This window comes from Antechinus flavipes, chromosome 4, assembly GCF_016432865.1.
Source record: "Antechinus flavipes isolate AdamAnt ecotype Samford, QLD, Australia chromosome 4, AdamAnt_v2, whole genome shotgun sequence".
In the NCBI taxonomy this organism is placed as follows: Eukaryota; Metazoa; Chordata; class Mammalia; order Dasyuromorphia; family Dasyuridae; genus Antechinus; species Antechinus flavipes.
Window position 1 is genome coordinate 195,524,319 of NC_067401.1, and position 20,765 is coordinate 195,545,083.

Here is a 20,765-nt window from a genome sequence, read left to right on the forward strand (position 1 = left end):
AGCATGGGTTAGTGGAATTGTCTTTGGGAGTTCTTGTCCTGGCCTTTTTACTAATGATAATAGCTTTATGTAATCTTTTAAGATTTATGATATTCTTTAGATATATTAGCTTATTTGCTCTTCACAACAGTCCTGGTTGGTTTAGATTTTGTTTTTATTCCCATTTTACAGATGAGGAAATTGAGACTGAAAAGTTAATTGACTTGCCCAGGCTCGTACAGCTCAGCATTAGAGCTAGGTCTCCCTTCAAGTCCAGTGCTTTGCCCACTCTCCCACTCAGTGTGATATGAAGCAAGCCTCTTAGCTCCTCTAGAGTCAGCTACAAATATGAAACTCTGAATCCTATGCTTCTGGAAATTATAAAATCATAATCTTAAGGCCAGAAGAGGCCATAGGGGCCATCTAGTTCAATTTCTTCATTTTACAGATGAGAAAACTGGTATTCAGAGAAATAAAAGGATTTGCCTAAGATGTTCTCAGAAGTGAGATTTGAAGCCAGTGTTGGAAATTTGTAGCTATTTCTCTTGTTCTGTCTTGATGAACAGTAGACAAATGAGCCATATAATTCAAGGATGATTGGGATTATAAATGAAAAAGGGGAAAATATTTATTAAATGTTCACCATGTTCCAAGTATTGTATTAAATACTGGGAATGCAAAGAGAAAGCCAATGGTTTCTAGTCCTGAGAAGCTCACATTCTGATTGAGTTATGGCAATGCTTTCAGGAAAGTTCAGTTATTCTTTAGGATGGACTAAGTCCAGAGTTCCTTAGATTGTAGTGATGTGACGGGCAAATCATGGTGGAATCTGGACTGGTCCACTTTCTTATAGTATGCTTAGGGAATCTCTGGCTTCCAATAGGAAGAAAGGAAACAGGTATTTATTTAGCATTCAGCAAGGAATAGAGCAAAGTTTCTTAAACTATGGTTTGTGATCCTATATGGGATTGTATAACTGAATGTGAGAGTCACAAAATTATGATTTATTATCAGTAAATGTTTGATTTGTATACCTATTTTGTATATCTATATACTTGAGGTTGCAAAATAGTTTCTTGGATACAAAGGGGTTACAAGTACAAAAAGTTTAAAAAGTCCTGGGATGTACCATTGGACCTGGAGTGAGGAAAACCTGAGTTAAAAATCTGGCTCCAGGCACTTACTTGCTATTCTATCCTGGCCAAACCACTTAGCCCTATTTGCCTCAGTTTCCTAATCTGTAAAATGAGCTGGAAAAGGAAATAGCAAAGCACTCCAGTATCCTTGCCAAGAAAATTTCAAATAGGATCACAGAGTTTGAACCAACTGAAACGACTCAACAAAAATGTGTTAACAAATATTATCTCACTTGATCTTCACAATAACCCTGAGAAAGAGGAACTATTTCATAGTTGTGGAAACAGAGGCAAATGGAAGTTAAATGACTTGTCCATGATTACAGAGCTAGTCTGGGGCCATATTTAAACTCAAATCTTCCTGATTCTAGACCCAGAGCACTGTCTACTGTTCCACCTGAACTTAGAGGAACAGTTCATATTCATTAAAGGTACTTGGCTTTCATCAAATCTGCCACTAGACTCAAATCTGCTTCTTAATTCATAGTGAATGATTGATTAATTCTACCCTCAGGCCCAGTTCTCCACTTGCTTAGCTCCATCAGGTCAGGACCATTGCCAATTCAGGAACAAAGCCTTCCTTGTAACCAACTGCAGCTTGGCCTTGTACTGACTTTGTTAGCACTGTGTCTGATCATGTGCCTGGGCACTGAGCATAACAGTAGAAAATGGCTTTTGGAACCCTTAGCTGTGATAAGAGGTTGTGTCTGGGAGGGAATGGAGGTGGGAGTCTGTGGTTCAGAGAAGTTCCTGTGCATTGAAGGTCCAAATGTATTAAGTTGTGTACGTTTTTTTAAAAGTTATTTGGAATCCCAGGAAATCCACAGGAGCCTAAGTATATTTGAGAGAGGTGGTTTTAGACACAATTGCTGACTTTTCAGCCCCACTATCTCATTTTTTCCAAATGCACAGATGGGTAATAGTAAGAATATTTCCATAATTCTTTCTAACATCAATCAAGAACTCACATGAAATCCTCTCACACCCACTATGGGATCATTCCTGAGGTACCAAGCTATGTATCCAATTGAAAAACACTAAATTTTTTTTAAAAATTAATTTTCAATAGTATTTTATTTTTCCAAATACATGTAAAGAGGGTTTTCAACGTTCATTTTTGTAAGACTTTGTGTTCCAAATTTTTCTCCCCCCTTGCCTTCCTACCTTCCTTCTTTCTTTTTTTTCTTTCCTTCTTCTTTTTTCTGTCTCTTTTGTTGTTATTGTTTGACACTTGTTTGAAATGACTAATATGGAAATGTTTTACATGATTAAACATATGTTACCTATATCAGATTGCTTCTTATATCAGGAAGTGGGGAAGGGAGAAGAGGAGGGATAGAATTTGGAACTCAAAACTTTTTTTTGACAGATACTATAGAAGTAATTTAATCCAATATCATTTTTTCCTCAATAGTATTTTATTTTCCAAATACATAAAAAGATAATTTCCAACATTCATTTTTTTCCCTTCCTCACTTATCTTCCCCCTCCCCAAGACAATAATAATCTGATAAAAATTAAATATGTATAATTCTTTTAAACATATTTCCATATTTGCCAAGTTATGCAAGAAAAAATTAGACCAAAAGGGGAAAAAACCTTGAGAAAGAAAACAACAAACAAAGAAAAAGAAATAACTTAATTTCTAAGGACTTTAGTTTTGTCATCTATAAAATAGGCTAATGATGCTTATAATACCTACCTTATAAAATTATTGTGTTCTTTAAATGAGATAATGATTATAAAGTGCTACATAATTGTCAGGTATTCATTCATTTGAGCATTGAAGAGGAATATAATTCTTAGATATTCAAGTTGTGAAAATCAAATGAAATAATATTAATAAAGTACTTAGCACAATGCCTGGCACATAATAAACATTGTATAAATACTAGCTGTTGTTAATGGTATTATTATTGTTGTTATTATATGATTCATATATTTGAATCTTAGACCTCAGAGCTAGAAGGGATTTCAGATGTTATCTAATAATAGTTGACATTTATTCAGTACTTTAGGGCAGATAGGTGGTTCAGTAGATGGAGTGCTATGGCTAGAGTCAGGAAGACCTGAGTTAAAATCCAGTCTGAGACACTTTTTAGCTGTGTAACTCTAGGTAAGTCATGAAAGCCTATTTCCTCATTTGGAAAATGAGCTGGAGAAGAAAATGATAACCTTCTTCAGTATCTTTGAGAAGAAAACCCCAAATGCAGTCACAAAGAGTTGTGTATGACTGAATAACAATCCAGCATTTTGAGATTTACCAAATATTTTCATCATTTCATTTGGGTAAGGAAAGTAAGAGGAAATTGAGGCTGCAGAGAGCTCAAGTGATTTTCCTATGGTCACAATTAGTAAGTGGCAGAGCTAAGGTATAAAACCAGTCCTTCTAGTCCAAGGTTATATGTTCTGAGGTTCTAAGATTCAAATATGTGAATCAAAAAACAACACTAATACCAATAATAATGGTTAGCATTTATGTAGTGCCTACTATGTTCCAGGGATTATATGTTAAATGCTTTATTAGTATTATTTGATTTGATCCACACAATTCAAATATCTAAGTATTATGTTCCTCTCTGATGCTCAACTGAATGAATAATAACTAACAATTATGAAACTATTTAGGTTATGAATAATAACCAAGAATTATGTAGCACAGCTGCCTCTCATTCCTGATGGGTTTCCTTGATAAGCTGTCTGCCAGCATCAAGTTCCATTTGCCTTTCAAGGTACCATGGTCAAAAAAAAAAGAACTCAAAAATGGACTCAAAAATGAAGCAGGGAATTACAAATTATCCTTAGAGGCTAGGAACCTAATTTTTGCAAACCCATGCACATCTCATTTAGAGCTTTAAATCAAAAACAGTTAACCCCATATTAGGAGACAGCTAGATAGTGCACTGATCCTGAAGTTAGGAGGATCTGATTTCAAATCCTGCTTCACACTTAAAACTTACTAGCTGTGTGACCCTGGGCAAGTTACTTAACCCCATTATCTCTCCAAAAAGCAAGCAAGCAAACAAACAAACCGAAAAAACTCAACTTCAGTAAACTGTATTATCTTGCTTCTCTCCAAATAATGGACACAGGGTAGCACAGTGGGCCAAGTGCTAGATTTTGGATTCAGAATGCCTAGTTTGCATTCTTCCTCTACTACTGAAACCAGGTCTAAACTCATTAATTATTTGAATTGACATAAATGTTTTAAAAATAATTTTTTTGGTAATTTTATTATAACTTATTATATTTTTATATCTCTATAAATGTATTTTGAAGATGAATAATTAAAAGTAAATATTATTATCTTACTTTGAAATAAAATTTTTCATCCTATTTTCTCTGATATATGCCACTGTATCACTTGACACAGTTGGTCCTTCAAGATGTTATTAAATTCAGTCAGTCAATACACATACATTGTGCACCTACTGTGTGCTAAACACTGTTCTAAACCAGTGCTAAACAGTCCTATAATTTGTCCATATGACTTTAGTAATTTCCTTTTTCCTGAATTTCAGTTTCCTTATTTATAAAAATAAGTAGTTGTTCAGTCGCATATGACACTCTGTGATCCCATTTTGGAGTTTTCTTGGCAAAGATGGTAGAGTAATTTGCCATTTCTTTCTCCAGCTCATTTTATGTATGAGGAAACTGAGGCAAACAGGGTGAAGTGACTTGCCCAGATTCACACAGTTAGTATCTGAGGCCAGATTTGTACTGAGAAAAGTGAGTCTTCCTGATTCCAAGCTCAGTGCTATATCCACTAAACCATCTACATGCCCTAAGTAAGAGGGTTAAACTTAAAACTCCTTCTCTTATATTCCTTCTAGCTCTGAATCAATAATATGAAATATTTTATATATATATAAACTTTAATAGTCTAGCAGTTCAAACTGGCTTGTATATATTTTTCTTTCAAAAGGAAAAGAGCAATTGTTATGCATCTACTATGTGTCAAGTACTTTAATGGTTACAAATATTACCTCATTTGATCCTCACAACAATCCTGAGAGATAGGTGCCATATTTTCCTTACTTTATAGTTGAAGAAACTGGGGCAAATACATTAAGTGATTTGCCCAGAGTTACCTAGCTAATAAGTATCTGGTTTTGAATTCAGGTCCCCCAGACTTCAGGCCTATTCTTTTTTAAAATTTTGTTTAAATATTTTTTATTCTATAATATTTTTTTCCAGATGCATGTAAAGATAGTTTTCAAAATTCATTTTTGTAAAACTTTGTGTTTTAAATTTTTGTCTCTTCCTCCCTCCTTCCAGATTGCCTGTAACAATCTGAAACATGCTAAATATATGCATTCCTTTTAAACATATTTCCATATTTGTCATATTGTGCAAGAAAAATCTTACCAAAAGGAAAAAAAAAAACATGAGAAACAAACAAACAAAAAGATGAAAATACTGTGCTTTGATCCACATTCAATCTCCATAGTTCTCTATTTGAATGTGATTGCAAACCTAGTGTTCTATCCACTGTGCTACCAGCTGCCTCAACTGAACAGCAACATGTTCTCTAAACAGAAATGGAACAAATGTAGTTTTAAGGCCCAAATTGGACCAACAGCAAAGGTCCCAACAATCTAAGTTTTATTTCCCACACTTCTTCCTCATCATTATTGAATATTATTATCTTTTGTTTTCATATCATCATCGTTTCCAGATACATCCTTCCTTGTATCTCTTCAGATAGTTATCCCTTGGAACAAAAGAGAAAAAAGAAAAAGAATGGGGAAAAAGCAGTTCAACCAAATCAACTGATATCTTAATTGGGTGACAAGAAGTGAGTTTGAATCCCAGCTGGGCCATTTACTACCTGGGTTAATCACTTATAAATTGAGGAGTTTAGATTGGATGTTCTCTAGGGTCCCTTTTAGATGTAAACCTGAGGAGTATACTAAATATTAGTAGGCAGATTGTTTCCAAAGAGGCAAGAAATCAGATTCTGCTTTTGTGGAATTAGAACATTTTGCTTCATTTAAAAAGGAAACTTTTTGGAATTTTAGAAGTTTTACTCTCAGTAAACTTGAGCTAAAAGCAGGGGTGTGCTGGAACTAGTTGTAACCAGCTTTGCATTAGCTGATCATTGAATTTTCAGGATGAATATTTATATCTCAGAAATCAGCAATTGCTACAAATTAGAGTGTGATTTTTTGATTTTTTTAATTCTCTAGATTTAAGAATATTAATAATTGCAGATTAAACTTTAAAATGTGTATACATATATCCCTCCTTCCTCTCTCCTCCAGTCTGGTTATTAAATATTTACCAGCAATCCCTTGTATTGCTCTATAAACATCATTTGACCTCTAGACAGTACTAGATTGAAGAACCCAGAGATGAATACTAATAAAAATTACTTGTGCTAACTTACTATAGCACTGTTAGGTAGCAAAGTGCCTTACATGTGTTATTTCATTTGAGTTTCATAATACCTCTAGTCAGAAGAGACTTCAGAAGTAATTGAGTCTAATCCCCTCATTTTGTAGGTGGGGAAATTAAAGCCCCCAAAAGTTAAGTATCTTACTACAGGTATTGATTGAATGGCAGTTTCAGGACCTGACCTTGGGTCCTTTGACTCTAAACTCTAAGGATATTTTCTAAATTAAATGATAAATGATGAGGTAGCCAACAGGTTGTGTTGGTCCAGGATTTCTTTCTTTTTTAAAAGTTTTAATATTTCCCCCCATTTATCTGTAAAAACAATTTTAAAATTTTGTGAGGTTTTTTTTTATAATTTTGAGTTTCAAATTCTTTCCCATGCTCCCTCCTCTCCCATTTCACTGACAATACAAGAAATTTGAAAAATGTAATAATAAATATGCAGTCATGAAAAACATTTCTGTATTAGTCATGTTGTAAAAAACAAAATAAACCAAAAGGCCCAAGAAAAATGAAGAAAATAAAAAAAAAAAAAAACTTTGATACTTTGATCTCCATTCAGATTTCATTAACTTTTTCTCTGGAAGTAGATTTCATTTTTCAAGATGAGTTCTTTGGAATTGCCTTTGATCATTGTATTACTGAGAATACCTAAGTTATTCACAGTTGATCATCACATGATGTTGATGTAACTGTGTACAATGTTCTCCTGGTTCTGCTCACTTCATTTTGCATCAGTTCATGTAAGTCTTTTCAGGTTTTTCTGAAACCTTCCTGCTCACAATCCTATACCACAATTTGTTCAGAAAATTCCCAGCTGATGGGCATCCAGTTTCCAATTCTTTGGCACCAGAAAAGAGCTGCTATAAATATTCTTGTACAGCTAGGTCCTTTTTCTTTTTAAAAAATATTTTTGGAATATAGACCTAATAGTGGTAATATTAGTCCAAAAATGCACACATTTTTATATTCCTTTAGGTACAGTTCCAAATTGCTCTTTGGAATGGTTGGAAATATTCACAACTTTACCAACTATGCAGTTGTGCCCCAATTTTTTCCTATCTCCTCCAACATTTGTCATTTTCCTTTTCTGTCATATTAACCAACATGATAGGTGTGAGGTGATATGTCAGAGTTGTTTTTAATTTTCAGCTTCCCTACTAAGCATTATTTTTGTTCTTCAGAATGTAAGCTCTTGAGGGCAGGGAATGGCTTTCTTTTTGTTTTTATTTATACCCCTAGTGCTTAGCATGGTGTCTGGCACATAGTGAATACTTAATAAATGCTTGTTGACCTGAAAAAGTCATTTGCTGGGTTAGAAATGTTCTTCACTCTAAAAGAAAAGAGGAGAAAATAGATTTTTGGTGAAGTGAAAAAAATAAAATTAGATGTTTTGGGCATTAAAAAATTTTTTCCATGTTTGTGGCAGCCCTTTTTGTAGAGGCTAGAAACTGGAAACTGAATGGATGCCCATCAATTGGAGAATGGCTGAATAAATTGTGGTGTATGAATGTTATGGAATATTATTGTTCTGTAAGAAATGACCAGCAGGATGAATACAGAGAGGCTTGGAGAGACTTACATGAACTGATGCTAAATGAAATGAGCAGAATCAGGAGATTATTATATACCTCAACAACGATACTGTTTGAGGATGTATTCTGATGGAAGTGGATTTCTTCGACAAAGAGAAGATCTAACTCAGTTCCAAATGATCAATGATGGACAGAATCAGCTACACCCAAAGAAAGAACACTGGGAAATGAATATAAACTGCTTGCATTTTTGTTTTTCTTCCCGGGTTATTTCTACCTTCTGAATCCACTTCTCCCTGCGACAAGAGAACTGTTCGGTTCTGCACACATATATTGTATTTAGGATATACTGTAACCTATTTAACATGTAAAGGACTGCTTGCCATCTGGGGGAGGGGGTGGAGGGAGGGAGGGGAAAAATAGGAACAGAAGTGAGTGCAAGGGATAATGTTGTAAAAACTACCCTGGCATGGGTTCTGTCAATAAAAAAGTTATAATAGAAAAAAAAAGTTTTTCCCACCTGTTACTACATACAGGTGGCAGGCTTACCGTTTGTTATGTCAGGACTAATCTTTCTTTTTTTATATATTTCCTTCCTTTTGGCTTCTAGATATACCTCTACCTAAGACTTCAAACCAGAAAGTCACCGTATTTCTAGTGAATATGAAGGACGCAGTATCCAAGCCCTTTGTGAAGTATGTGTTTATTAGAGATGGATGGGAGTGGGTCTTTCTTTATGTAAGAGGTAAGAACAGGGTTCAGGGAGATACAGGGACTGATTCACAACCATTTTGGCTTACAGTGAAAACCCTGGGCTATGTTCCCAGTCAGGTAATTAAACTCCACCCTTCAAATGTCTCCTTGGATAATGTAATCTACTTTAATTCTTTGAGGTCAGTTCTTATTGGGCTATTACCCAATGCCTGCTGTCCCTCCAGAAATGGTTGCATTTTATTTCTGGGCAGCCTTGAAATCATAATATTCATGTTAATATCATTATTAATTCCAACTGATTTATTCCACACTTTCTTTAGTCATAGTGAAAGAAAATTCTACCTGCTTTTTCCACTGCCCTGCTACATCTACATAATCCCTCTACCTATTCTTTTCCCTTTCTTTTTTTTAAAATGTATATATAAATCAGTATTTTTTAAATTAAAACTTTTATTTACAAAACATATGCACAGGTAATTTTTCAACCTTGACCCTTGCAAAACCTTGTGTTCCAAATTTTCCCCTCCTTCCTCCCACCCTCTCCCCTAGATGGCAGATAACCCAATATGTTAAATCCAGTATATGCATACATATTTGAACAATTATCTCGCTGCAGAAGAAAAATCAGTCTTATCTTCTCTGATACTTGATTCTCAGATGATTCCTGATTTGAGGAGAGAAGCCACAATTTAGTCTAAATCAACAACCTGGACAGCCATTGTCTAATATTTGTATGAGAAATAATCAGGATCCTAGCCAGATTTAAGAGACTGGTTTTATAACTGGTCCACTGCCCAAGTTATTTTCTCTTTTGGGTAGATGCATTATCTTTCAAAAATACTAGTTGAAGTACATATGTGTTAATAATGAAGTAGTCTATGAAGCAATTTTTTATGAAGAGAAATGCAGTTTGTTACCTTCAAATGCTCACAATAAATGTAGCCATTAATTATTATTTTATATATATAATTATATAATTAATTAATTATAAAACTTTAAAAATAGAATCTTCTTTACACGAATAATTTAATGCATGAATTTTCCTTTTAATGATACAGATTACAACCTACCTGTGTGTGTCTTTTGGCAATAGCCAACATACTGGGGGATTTCCTAATATACTCTGATTAAATCCTTACTCTATAAGCAGAAATTAATTATTTCAGGTCCGTAAGCTGAGGAAAAAGTCCCTAAAGAGATAGGGCATGGAATGGATACATTTTGATGAGACAGAGACTATAGACAATCTCACCTCTTATATAATTGTGTCCAGGGGCCACTCTGTGGATGACACACCTTGGATGAACAAGTTATTTGGAAGCACCAGCCATGACACAAATGGCACCAGGAACGACTTCTCAAGACACCGAAAATCCTGGGGAGCAAAAAAAAGAGACCAGTAAGTATGCCTAATGTGTCCTATCTCTATCAGAAAAAACAAGGGCTCAGAGGAGGCTCCAAAAATTTCAGAAAAGATTGTGTAATGCTCACTTTCTCTAATAAAATCCTCATAACCCATACCTTCCAACCTTTCTCTTCCCACCCTTCTTCCTTCAGGGCCCTGTGAACTCTGGGGAAAAAAAAAAGAGAGGGGACATCAGAAAGTGCTGTCAAGTAAAAGCAGAGTTGTTATTAACTCAGTAAACGTGACATCATTGCCTTAGGTGTCATTCATGCCCAAGATTTCAGACAACTTGTAATAGAGCTTGGTACACAAGATTTCTCCAAGACATTCACACCAAAGAATAACACCCATCCAAGGAAAGTCACTCAGGAGTACTATACCTTCCTGCCTTAATTCCTGTAGGGATAGATATTATCTGATTTTCTTGTTTCCAAATTTTCTAACATATATTGCTTTATACTTGTCTGAGTAGCTGAGGCACTACTCCAAGGGCTCTGGTCCTTCCTGTTTAAGTTTGCTGCCTACTAGCAATCTCCAAAGGAAAAAAAGATCAATCAATCAATGAAACAATTAATAAACATATTTTGAACAACCTAAGTGCCAGATCCTGTGCTAAGTGTTGGGGATACAAAGAAGGGCTAAAATCACAAAATATTTAGATACAATGAGGGACATGGGCTATAACTAAAAAGGTCCATATAAAATACATATAGAATAGAAGGAAAATAACCTAAAGGGCAAACCTTCATTGACCAAGGGAAGCCTTCAAAGTGGTAAGAATTCTAGGCATCAGGAATGGCCAATGCAAAGCCGTGGAAATAGGAAATGTAGTATCTGAGGAACAGCAAATAAAGGGAAGGAAATAAAGATTTATATATTACCTATTATGTACCAGATACTTTGCTAAGTGTTTTATAAATCTCTCATTTGAACCTTACAACAACCCTAGGGTTGTTCAACATACCCTACGAGGTGCTATTATTAGTCCCATTTTACATCTGAGGAAACTTAAGCAGACAGATAAAATGATATACTTAAGGTCACACAGCTAGTAACTGTTTGAGGCAATATTTGTACTAAGAGCTTCCTGGCTCTGGGTCCAGTGCTCTACCCATTGCACCATCAAACTACCTTTAGCCAGTATCACTGAATAGTGATTTGGATCACTGGATCACGATATCACAATAAAGTATAAAAAGAGAAGAAAGATGGAAAAAGGGCCTGGTTGTAAAGAATCTTAAACAGTTCTAGAGTTTATTGAAAAGGAAAGGGGATAAAATAGCATGACTTGAGCTAAGCTTTAGGAAAATCACTTTGGTCCTTGGACTTGGAGGATGCTGAGGATAGATCAATTATAATAGTCAAGGTGAAAGGTGATGAAGAATTGAACTAAAATGAGAGCTGTGTAAGTGTAGATAAAGGGAGGTATACAAGGAATATTCTGAAGGCAGAAATGACAGGATATAACAATTAAGTAGATATGTGGGGTTAGAGGAAATAATTAAGTAGAGCTCTGAGGTTTCAGACCATAGAGTCTGAGAGGATGGTGATACCCTCAACAGTAATAGGGAGATTTGAATGGGCAGATAATGATTTCCACTTTGAAATGCCTTTGAGACAACCACTTTGAAATGTCCAATTGACAGTTGGAGATAAGGGACTGAAAATCAGGACAGAGACTGACAGAGTTGATAACTGAGCTGATGGAAACTGATGAAATCATTAGAAAAGGTAATATAGAGAGAAGAGAAAAGGCATTCAAAACAGAACCATGAGGGACACCCACAATTAGAGAATAAGGATGGGAATCCAGTAAAAGATAAGAAGGAATCTTTAAATAAGTAGGAGGAGAACCAAGAAGATTGTAAAATAAAATCCAGGGAGGAGAGATAATACAAGAAGAAAAAGTACAATGCTACACAAAGGTCTGGAGCAGGACTTCTTAAACTTTTTCCATTTGTGATCCCTTTTTATCTGAGAAATTTTCATACCACCCCAGATATATTGGTATATAAAATAGGTATATGAATTAAACATTTACTAATAATAAGTCATAATTTCATGACCTCCCTACATTCAGTTATGCAATTCCATACAGGATCATGACCCATAGTTTAGGAAGTTTTGGTTTAGTAGGATATGAGAAATGAGAAAATAGCTTTAGATTCAGCAATTAGGAGATCATTGGGGATTTTGGAAAAAGAAGTTTCAAATGAAGTTATACTACAAAAAAATTGAAAAGAGACTAAGAAGAGCGGAAGTAAAGGTACTGAAGAGAAATGATTTTTTTTTTTTTGAGGAATTAAACAGAGAAGGGAGGAGAGTTATGGGATAATGGTTCTCAAGGTTGAAAAGGTAGTTTTAATTTTTTTTTTTTGAGAATAGAAGGGAGGCATGGATGTATTTGTAGGTATCCATGAAGGAGACAGAAAATAAAAACTGAATAGAAAGTGGGGATCATACTAGGGATAGTCTTCTGGAGAATATGGGAGGAAATGGGACCAAGGGAACATGACAAGAGTTTTGCTGTGGCAATGAGAAGGGTCCCTTATTTAACAGACAGCATTAAAAGAGGAGATTGTGGAGGAAGAAGTTTGTGTTATCTAAGATGAGGGCTAAGAAAGGAGAAGAGGGAAGTATCAGTAAAAGGTCTCAGGTTTGGGGGGTTTTGTGAAATATGAGGAATCCTCAGTGGAGAAGGTGGGGAAGGAGGGTGTTGGGAGGCTTAAAGAGAATTGAGCAAGTCTGGAACAAGGGTAGTGAGTGAGCACAGAATCAAAGAGGAGTTAGAAGAACCAAGTTAGACTTGGTTCCATGAAGCTCCAGTGAGATTAAATTAAGTAAATTTGTGAGGCAGTGAAGCCTGGAGTCTGGGAAACCTGAGTTCAACCTTAATGCACAGGAGAAGAAAGTGGCAAACCACTCCAGTATCTTTGCCAAGAAAACCCATAGACAGTATGGTCCATAGGCTCACAAAGAGTTGTATGTGACTGAAAAACAAGAATGACAACAACATAAATTTGTAGTGGACACAAGCATAGTTTTGTGAATTCCTATATCTCTCCTAGAGGGTGACTGATTATCTGAAATTGTAGAACCCTAAATTGACCATAGCACACAAATGACTGCCTAGTCAACACAGAATATGGTAGAAGGGTTTCTTCCCAGCACTGTAATATCTTATCATTCATTTATTCATCCATTCAACCATCAAACACTTATAAAGCACCTACTATGTGCAAGGCATCATGCTTTTTTCTGATCCCTGTCCTTCTCCCCTGTTTATTTGCTATCTCTCATAAAACAGACTTGTTTTTATTTTGTATTTATTTTATTTTGTATATTTTACATGCATACTTATTATACATATATTGCTGCCTCAGTTAAATTGTAACATTAAAATGTAAGCTGTAAAATGCTGCTTGAAGGCAGGAACTTTCATTTTTGTCTTTGTATCACCTAATGCCTAACATAGTGTCTCATACTTAACAACTTTATTGATTGAATTATACATGACTCCTGTCTCCCAGTCCTTAAAATGCTGACATTGAACCAACCTTAATAAGATAAAACATTTACAAAGCATTTTTAATGTAGCAGGAATTGGACTAAGTTCTGGGAATGCAACTACAAGATTGCTTTCAAAGAGCTTACTTTTTCTAATCTTGGAAGATAAAACAAATAGGAGAACTAGAAGTGGAGGGGAAAGAAAGGCAAGTGAGGAAGATTCCAGAAAGAGCCCAGGTATGAGTGAAATAAAGCATGATTGGGACTTTTCCTAAAATGGTGGTACCCAATTTATCAATGAATTTTTCAATGAGGAGAGGAAGGCCCCAGGATAGAGGTTTCTCAGATGTTCCACAGCAGGCATGGAAAAGGTAGAGGATTCTGGGGAGAATCCAAGGTATTCTATTAAATTGCTAAATCTGAAAACCCAAATGTTAATTGTTTGCAAACCAAGAGGACTGTTTTTTGTTTGTTTATGTAACACAAGTTAAAATATATTTAGTAAACTTGCTTGAACCAAAAGTCAGTCAGTCCATCAACGTTTTTTAATACTGTATGCCACACTATATTAAGAATTAAAGATTCAAAGAAAGAAAAAAAAATAAAAGCAAAACAGTCCCTGTTCTTCAGGAGTTAATTGGATAGAAAATATGCAAAGAATGATATAAAAATAAGCTATACAAATATTTCCAAATAAGGAATAATCTTTTTTTTCCTTTTTTTGAATCTCTTTTGGTATTTATGTTATTATTATTGCTATTATTAGGTCAAAAGATTTGCATGAATTTATAGTCTTTTGGGCACAGATCATATCTTTTGTTTATTTGTCAATTGGGACATGGCTCTTATTTCTTATAAATCTGACTCGGGTCCCTCTGTTTGAGAGATGAGCCCTTATCAGAAAAACTTGCTTCAAAATTCTTTTTACAATTTCTATTACTAACTGTATTTCCTCCCATTTATTCTTCCTCTCCTTTCACCCTGTCTCCTCAAAAGTGTTTTGCAACTGACCACTCCCCCTCCCATATTATCATCTTCTCCTCCTTCCCATATTCCTGCATGTTCATATTGAGTGTGAATGTTATTTCCTCTTTGCAACTTCTATTCACATTCCCAAAACTTACAAATTTTGATGAAAATAGTCACTCACTTCTCCTCTCCCCGGCCCCTGCACTATAAAAGCTTTTTCTTGCCTATTTTTTATGATAGATAATTTACACCATTTTACTTCTCTCTTTCCCTTTCTCCCAGTATATTCCTCTCTCACCCCTTAATTTCATCATTTAAAAAAAATAGAGAATAATCAAAAGAGGAAAGACACTAGAATTAAGAGGGATAGGGAAAGGCTTGTTGAAGGTGGAAAGAACTTGAAGAAAGCCAAGGAAAATGCTTAGAGTGGGAAAATGAGTGTCAGTATCACTGAAACCTGGAAAGGAAGGAAAAGATGAGGGTATGAAGGGTTTCAAATGCTAAGAAAGACTTTTAAAAAAAATAGCTTTTTATTTTCAAAATACATGCAAAGAGACAGCTAGATGGTGCAGTGGATAGAACACCAGCCCTGAAGTCAGGAGGACCTGAGTTCAAATCTGGCCTCAGACACTTAACACTTCCTAGCTGTGTGACCCTAGGGAAGTCACTTATTCCCAAACGCCTCAGCACAAAAAAAAAAAAAAAAAAAAAAGCAAAAATAATTTTCAACATTCACTCTTGCAAAACCTTGTGTTTCAAATTTTTCTTCTCTCCTTTCCTTCTATCTTTCTCCCCCAACCCCCAAAGACAGCAAGTAATTCAATATAGGTTAAACATGTGCAATTCTTCTAAACATATTTCCACATTTCTAAAGAGAGAATTTTATATTTGCTTCTGGAGGCAATGGTGAGTCACAGGAATAGGACAGTGGTCAGACTAATAGGTCAGACTTGAGCTTTAGGAAAATCACTTTGATAGATAAGTGGAAGATGGAGCAAAGTAGGGAGAGGCTTGTGGCAGGAAGACTGACCACAGCAATAGTCCACATGTGCATAATGAGGAACTGCCTCAGGGTGGTAACAGTGTCAGAGGAGAGAAGGAACACATGAAGGTAAAATCAAAACCCATGCATTTCCCAGTCTCTTTCCACACAGGTAGGGGTGTATGTTCTGTTTTGGAAGCTAGGGCTGGTATTTAGGTCACCTAATCCAGTTCTCTCTCCAGTACACCAATAAAATAACTGACATTTATAGAGTGCTTTAAAATGTTCCAAGCTTTTTAAACACGTTATCTTATCTGAACTTCACCACAATTTATTTGAAGGAGGTTTACCATGCCCATTATGGGATGCTTTCACATTCATTATTTCACTTGATCCCCACAGCAATGTTCCTGTGCCAGGCAAGGCAAGTGGTCTCTTTTTTTTTTACAGGACTACACTCAGGTCTCAAGAAATTACATGATTGCCCAACATCACACAATGAGTTAGCATTAAAGCTGGGACTAGAAACTAGGATTCCTGATTCCTAAACCAGAGCACTTAAATTTTCTTACTTTCTCTTGATCTAGGTCTTCCCCCTGCCACAGCAACTCATCTCTGCTTCCCACTTCTGGGACGGTTTGGGTGTCCTACCGCCCTCATCCCATCAGCACGTGTCAGACATTCGATGACCTTCAGGTTGGCAAACAGTCTTTTGTATACCTCCACCCCTTCTCATTCATTTCTCATGAACTTTCTCTGGTCAGTTCTGAGCCCTTGCTTGCCTCTGACTGGGGCACCCTTGCATTTGTCTGCTATAAGCCCTTGATTACAACTTGGACCCTGTAACCGAGTCCTCTTTCCTTCTTCTTCTGTCTTCTACCAGATTTATGATAGTTCATTGTGAGAAAAAATTTTAGAAACTTTGTTTTACATTTCTATTTTATCAAACATAACAAATAATATTTGTGTCATATAATATATATGATACATATAATAATATATGCCATGCCTATATTAATATTTACAAGCATTATTGCTTGGAAATAGACTCAGATAATACAATTCATGACTCTGTCCCCTCAGGCAAAGGCTTTCTATACAAAAACAAAATTTCATAGTCAAAATTGTCAGAGTCCAGAGTTGGGGTGACACTCTTTGACATATCAGGGGGAGCAATAGTAACTCAGAATGTTGGAAAATCCTGGAGAGTTATTTCCCAACCCCTTTAATCTGGTCAGGGTTAGGGAAAGGAGAAATACTTTTAATTGGATTAGTTAACAGCAGCTTCTGCACTTGTCCAGTCATTGCTCTATTTCTATTTGCAGAGAGATCAGAGTTCTTACCTGAACTTTGACTTCATTTCCTTTTAGAAATCTGTTAGATCCTTTGGATTCCAGGTTAGGTCAAGATCTTCTTGGCATTTATGTACTGACAAGGTTTATTTTGCTCATGGTCCAAAGGTTTCAGACACTGAGAAAATATGATCAAGAGATCTTTCAAAAGTGGGAGGAGGCATTTGATGTCTGTCTACACTATAATTTCTTCGAAAGTGTTATATTTATAAAGAAAAGGAGATCCTTTGGTTATTCTAGTAGATATATTCCCCAAAATTTGAATAAAAATCAAATTTTTGTAAACGGAATTATATTTCAAAAATATTTAATAGAGTCCTACAGTGAATCCCTTTATATAGTTAAGAATCCTATAGAGCAAACAGTATCTTTTACTTTATTCTTATTGTAAATCTATTTCTTTGTATAAGACCTGGAAAGGAAGTTTAGCTAAGGCTATACAAAGCACATGCTTTGCTGAAGATGTGAAAGATATTGTTGCTATGGCAATAAAATGGGGATGAGAACTCAATCTAGCTAACTGGGAATTCTTCAGAACACTTTTTCTTTTCAAAAATCTTCTTAAATTTTCATTAATGTCTTTGTTCTGATACCACTTTAGTTTCTGAATGTATCCCTTCCCCTTATCTACTCAAGGAGCCATCTCTTATTTAAGAGAGAGCAAGGGGCTGGGAGGGAGAGTAGACAGATGGTGAAGGTAGGGGAGAGTGAGACACACAGAGAAAGAGGAAGGGAGAGAGAGAAAGAGAGACAGACAGACAGAGACAGACAGAGAGGGAGAGAGAGAAGGAAAGGGAGGGAGGGAGGAAGAAAAAGAGAGGGAGGGAAGGAAAGAGGAGGAGAGGGAGGGACAGAGAGAGATAGAGACAGAGATGTAATTTGGTAAAACCAGAACATTGATTGTTTCTGACATTACATACAATATTAGATTATCCATAGCCCTCACCTCTGTAAAGAAGGGAATAAAGTGAATTCTGTCAGTCTTCAACACAGTGTAAAACTTTTTCTCCCTCCAGGTATCTACACACCTCGAGAGGGACCAGAAGTAGCGTCCGTGTGACTTTGTGCGGAGCTTTCTTCTGCCTCCTGTCATATTCCAGATTGGAATGGCTATGTTGATGATTGTGAGAATCCTGGCTTTCATGGGGCTGGGGACCACTGTGTCAGCATACCCTTTCTTTATCCCTGAGCTCCTGAGAACCTCGCCAAAACTCTTCCCTCTTACATGGAAAGAAAACCCATCCAAATGGGCAATTGTTCCCTGTGAATCAGCAATGTCCCTGAGAACCAGTTCCTGGATATGAAGTACAACAGTCTTTTATGTCTGAACTGTCAGCATTCCTTGCTGTTTTTAGTGCCTATATATTAACTTCACTGCCCTCTCCATATGGATTCAGTATTCTGGGAGAAAAAAGTTTTTGTTTTTTTTTTAAGATTAATTTCTTTTCCCTTTTATTATACCTCCAACTTCTATCCTGTGCTCACCTTTCAGCCAGTGAAATTTGTCTCTGTGTTCCTATAATCCTGAATAAAGGGATAGCAAGTATTTTGTCTCAGGGATTCTGGCCAGTTCAATCCCAAGGAATTCAATGAAATCTTTGCACTCCATATCCTCCCTGAGCTTCTAAAAGGGCTCTGAATATCCATCCTCACTTCTTTCAGTCTCATTAATAAGGTCCATTTCTGCAAATCACAAGAAGGCTCAAAAAAACCTCCTGACTGATAACCATTTGCAAAACAAACAGATGGCTTAGTATCAAGACTAGGAAGAGAGTTTGTTTAACAAAATGTGTGATGCAAAGCCAATGCAGTGTATTGAAAGAAGAAAAACAGACAACAATGCATATTTTTGAATGCTCAATTGATGAGCCTTCCTGGAAGAGTAATAAAGTACATTCATTTTCATGGGCAAATTTGAATCCAAAATTGAGAACAATGGACACGGTGGGAGTAAGAGGAGTTTGAGTATGAGAATATATTTAAATGGGATCATTTAACATAACATGGTTTTTGATCAACTTTGTTTTCAATGCACTTCTAAGGAGATGATCCTGTGATCCCCTGAAATCATCTCTTGAGAACTCAGGTACACTTCCAAGATGTCTGATGGGAAGCTCCTTTGGAGATCTCTTCTTTCTTCTGTTTCCCTTTGTGAAGTTTCTTGTATTATTACTGGGGGGAAAATCGCTCCTTAGGTTTATGAAGGGAGGAAGAATTACATAAATCTGTATACCTCCCCACAGTGTCTAGAGAACAATGTGACAATCCATTTGCAAAGAGAATTGACTGCTGCCCATTCTTCTTCAAGACATATACAAGCAGAGACTCCTGGAAAATAGGAAAATAGGTTTTTATTCCTTTCATGACTTGGGAATGTACATTCCCTGGTGCAGGAGGGTGGAAATAGAACTCAATAATAATTATTGTTGTGACACTAAACTTGTACATACTGCCAGATATAACAGATGTTTTAGGATCAATTATACAATGAGCATCAATAAAGATTTCTAAAATATTTAGAATTAATTGCTTATGTATCTTCTCTTTCTTTTGCAATTTCCTCTGCTTTTGATTTTGAGAAATCATTTGAGAAAAATGTTTTCCTTCCTTTTCCATTTTTTTTATTCTTTAAAATGATAAATATATCTGCCAGCAAATTTTCTCTACAGAGGCAGTCCCCACTTTCTCCTTTTTATCTCTCATTAGTCTACTTTTCTTTCTTGGGACAGTTCTAACTTAGAACTTTCAAGCCTTCTGTGTTAGGAGGGGTTCTCACCTCGTTGTGATGTCTTGATTAGAATGTCAATTACTTGAAGGTGAGGAAATTTTTTGCTTTTATTTTTGTATCTCCAGCATTTAACATAGCATATGTGCTTAATAAATGCTTTTTGACTGTCTTATTACATATTGCAGAACCAGGTCCCTGAGGAATGTAGTTCTCCAAAATAATATGCTTGCTCAATGTGTGCTAAGCTCTAGAGTCTTCAGATATGGTCCCAGTAACAAACTTTGCTGCCTAAAGACTACACTAATCAAATATAAAGAAACTTATCACTAGAATTTTGTATGCTACATGAAATTTGGGATTTTACCCATAAAACAGATTAAAATAATAGTAATAAAAATAATAAAAACAACAGCTAGCATTTAAATAACACTTTTATAAGGTGTTATGTATAATTTACCTAATTTGATCCTCCCATAGCCCTTGCTATTATGACCCAATTTTGCAGATAAGGAAACTGATGCAAATATGGATTAGAGAACTGGTCCAAAGTCACACAGCTAGTAAATATCTAAGATGCAATTTGAACTCTGATCTTCCTATCAAATTCAACCCACCATGCTACCTAGTACTTCCACTTCTGAGGTGATAGTAACCTTGTAGCCATCAATAAGAGAACATCAACAACTTTTAATCCATACAAGAAAATAGACAGCCTTCTAAGGCAAACTAGGGAAGGAGACAGTGCGTAGAATCCTTTTTTTTCATCTTTAGAAAATCTTTATGAAAATGGTCTTTGCCTACATCAAGTATAATTGACAAATGGTCAAAGCATATGAATAGGCAATTTTTCTGATGAAGAAACCAAAATAATTTGTAGTCATGTGGAAAAAAGCTGTACATTATTATTGATTAGAGAAATGCAAGTTAAAGCAACTTTGAGATACTATTTTATACTTATCAGATTGGCTAAAATGATTGAAGGGGAAAGGGACAAATATTGAAGGGGATATAGAAAAATTGGGGCATTAATTCATTGTTGGTGAAATTGTGAACTGATCCAG

The 20,765-nt window shown here is 35.7% G+C and overlaps 1 protein-coding gene across 1 annotated transcript in view; it reads left to right on the top strand.

Moving 5' to 3' along the window:
* Nucleotides 1–19,502, top strand: part of PNPLA1 (patatin like phospholipase domain containing 1) — a 75,662-nt gene extending 56,160 nt beyond the window's left edge. The window contains exons 7-10 of the mRNA XM_051996615.1: nucleotides 8,658–8,742; nucleotides 10,035–10,160; nucleotides 16,212–16,320; nucleotides 17,993–19,502. Of these exons, the coding sequence (XP_051852575.1) occupies nucleotides 8,658–8,742; nucleotides 10,035–10,160; nucleotides 16,212–16,320; nucleotides 17,993–18,025 (353 nt within the window). The 3' untranslated portion in view covers nucleotides 18,026–19,502. The remainder of the gene's footprint in view (nucleotides 1–8,657; nucleotides 8,743–10,034; nucleotides 10,161–16,211; nucleotides 16,321–17,992) is intronic.
* The last annotated feature ends 1,263 nt before the right edge of the window (nucleotides 19,503–20,765 follow it).